The 2,059-nt window shown below is 50.0% G+C and overlaps 1 protein-coding gene across 1 annotated transcript in view; it reads right to left on the bottom strand.

Moving 5' to 3' along the window:
* RHOG (ras homolog family member G) overlaps window positions 1–696 on the bottom strand; it is a 1,356-nt gene extending 660 nt beyond the window's left edge. The window contains exon 1 of the mRNA XM_010849445.1: window positions 5–696. Coding sequence (XP_010847747.1) covers window positions 25–600 — 576 coding nt within the window. The 5' untranslated portion in view covers window positions 601–696 and the 3' untranslated portion in view covers window positions 5–24. The remainder of the gene's footprint in view (window positions 1–4) is intronic.
* Between the last annotated feature and the right edge of the window lie 1,363 nt (window positions 697–2,059).

Below are 2,059 nucleotides of genomic sequence, written 5' to 3'. Positions count from 1 at the left end.
CAGCCTCCAAGCTGAGTGCCAGGGTCACAAGAGGACACAGGACCGCCCACGCTTGACAGGCGTGGGGTTGAGCACAGCCCGGACAGCCTCGGCAAACACTTCCTTGACGCCGTCCTGCTGCAGGGCCGAGCACTCGAGGTAGCGCACAGCGTGGATCTGCTTGGCCAGCGCCTGGCCCTGCTGCGGCGTGATGGGCGCCTGGCCCTGCTCCTTCAGGCGCCGCAGGGTGTCAGGCTGGGCTCTCAGGTCCTTCTTGGTGCCCACCAGGAGGATGGGCACATCAGGGCAGTGGTGGCACACTTCTGGATGCCACTTGTGCCGCACATTCTCATAGGAGGGCGGGCTGGCAATGGAGAAACAGATGACAAACACGTTGGTCTGAGGGTAGGAGAGTGTGCGGAGGCGGTCGTACTCCTCCTGGCCCGCTGTGTCCCACAGGTTCAGGTTCACCGTGCGCCCGTCCACTGCACTCTGGGCGCTGTAATTGTCGAACACTGTGGGGATGTACTCCTTGGGGAAGGCGTTGGTCGTGTAGCAGATGAGCAGGCATGTCTTGCCCACGGCTCCATCGCCCACTACCACACACTTGATGCTCTGCATCGTGGGTGCAGCTGGAGGCTGTGCCTCCTTCCCGTTCTGGGTCCCTCTGGATGCAGTGACCTGTGGACAGACGAGAGGGATACTCTCGGTTAGGGAGTCCTGAGAAGAAAGGATGGGGGCATACAGAGGGGAACCAGCTCCAGTTCTATTAACCTGACACCATCCTGCAATCCCATCAAGACAGACCACAGACAGACAGACATAAAATGGGAGACAGGTCCTGAGACCAAGCAAGGATGCTCAAGAATAAGGAGGCTGGCACTAATGTGTAATATATTATGTGAAGCATGTAAGTTCTGATGGCAGACTAAGGTCAAAATCTAGTTCTGTTATCTCCTAGCTTTATGACCCTGGACAAATTACTTAACCTCTCTATGTCTCATTTTCCTAATCTGTAAAATGGGGATGAAATAATACCTACTTCATTGGGTTGTTGTGAGGATTATATACATTAACACGTGTAAAGCATTTAGTACAGGGTCTGGTCATAATACAGAGAAGGCGATGGTACCCCACTCTAGTACTCTTGCCTGGAAAATCCCATGGATAGAGGAGCCTGGTGGGCTGCAGTCCATGGGGTCACTAGAGTCAGATACGACTGAGCAACTTCACTTTCACTTTTCACTTTCACGCATTGGAGAAGGAAATGGCAACCCACTCCAATGTTCTTGCCTGGAGAATCCCAGGGACGGGGTAGCCTGGTGGGCTGCCATCTATGGGGTCACACAGAGTCGGACACGACTAAAGTGACTTAGCAGCAGCAGCAGCTGGTCATAATAAGCATTCAATAAGTATTAGCTACTTTTGGCCATAGGACTGGAAAAGGTCAGTTTTCATTCCAATCCCAAAGAAAGGCAATGCCAAAGAATGCTCAAACTACTGCACAATTGCACTCATCTCACATGCTAGTTAAGTAATGCTCAAAATTCTCTAAGCCAGGCTTTAGCAATACGTGAACCGTGAACTTTCTGATGGTCAAGCGGGTTTTAGAAAAGGCAGAGGAACCAGAGATCAAATTGCCAACATCCGCTGGATCATGGAAAAAGCAAGAGAGTTCCAGAAAAACATCTATTTCTGCTTTATTGACTGTGCCAAAGCCTTTGACTGTGTAGATCACAATAAACTGTGGAAAATTCTGAAAAAGATGGGAATACCAGACCACCTGATCTGCCTCTTGAGAAATCTGTATGCAGGTCAGGAAGCAACAGTTAGAACTGGACATGGAACAACAGACTGGTTCCAAAGAGGAAAAGGAGTACATCAAGGCTGTATATTGTCACCCTGCTTATTTATCTATGCAGAGTACATCATGAGAAACACTGGACTGGAAGAAACACAAACTGGAATCAAGATTGCCGGGAGAAATATCAATAACCTCAGATATGCAGATGACACCACCCTTATGGCAGAAGGTGAAGAGGAACTCAAAAGCCTCTTGATGAAAGTGAAAGTGGAGAGT

The sequence above is a fragment of the Bison bison genome, unplaced genomic scaffold (assembly GCF_000754665.1).
Source record: "Bison bison bison isolate TAMUID 2011002044 unplaced genomic scaffold, Bison_UMD1.0 scf7180017864284, whole genome shotgun sequence".
Lineage (NCBI taxonomy): Eukaryota > Metazoa > Chordata > Mammalia > Artiodactyla > Bovidae > Bison > Bison bison.
Note: the sequence above shows the minus strand (reverse complement) of the source record. Positions and strands in the feature narration are given on the sequence as shown.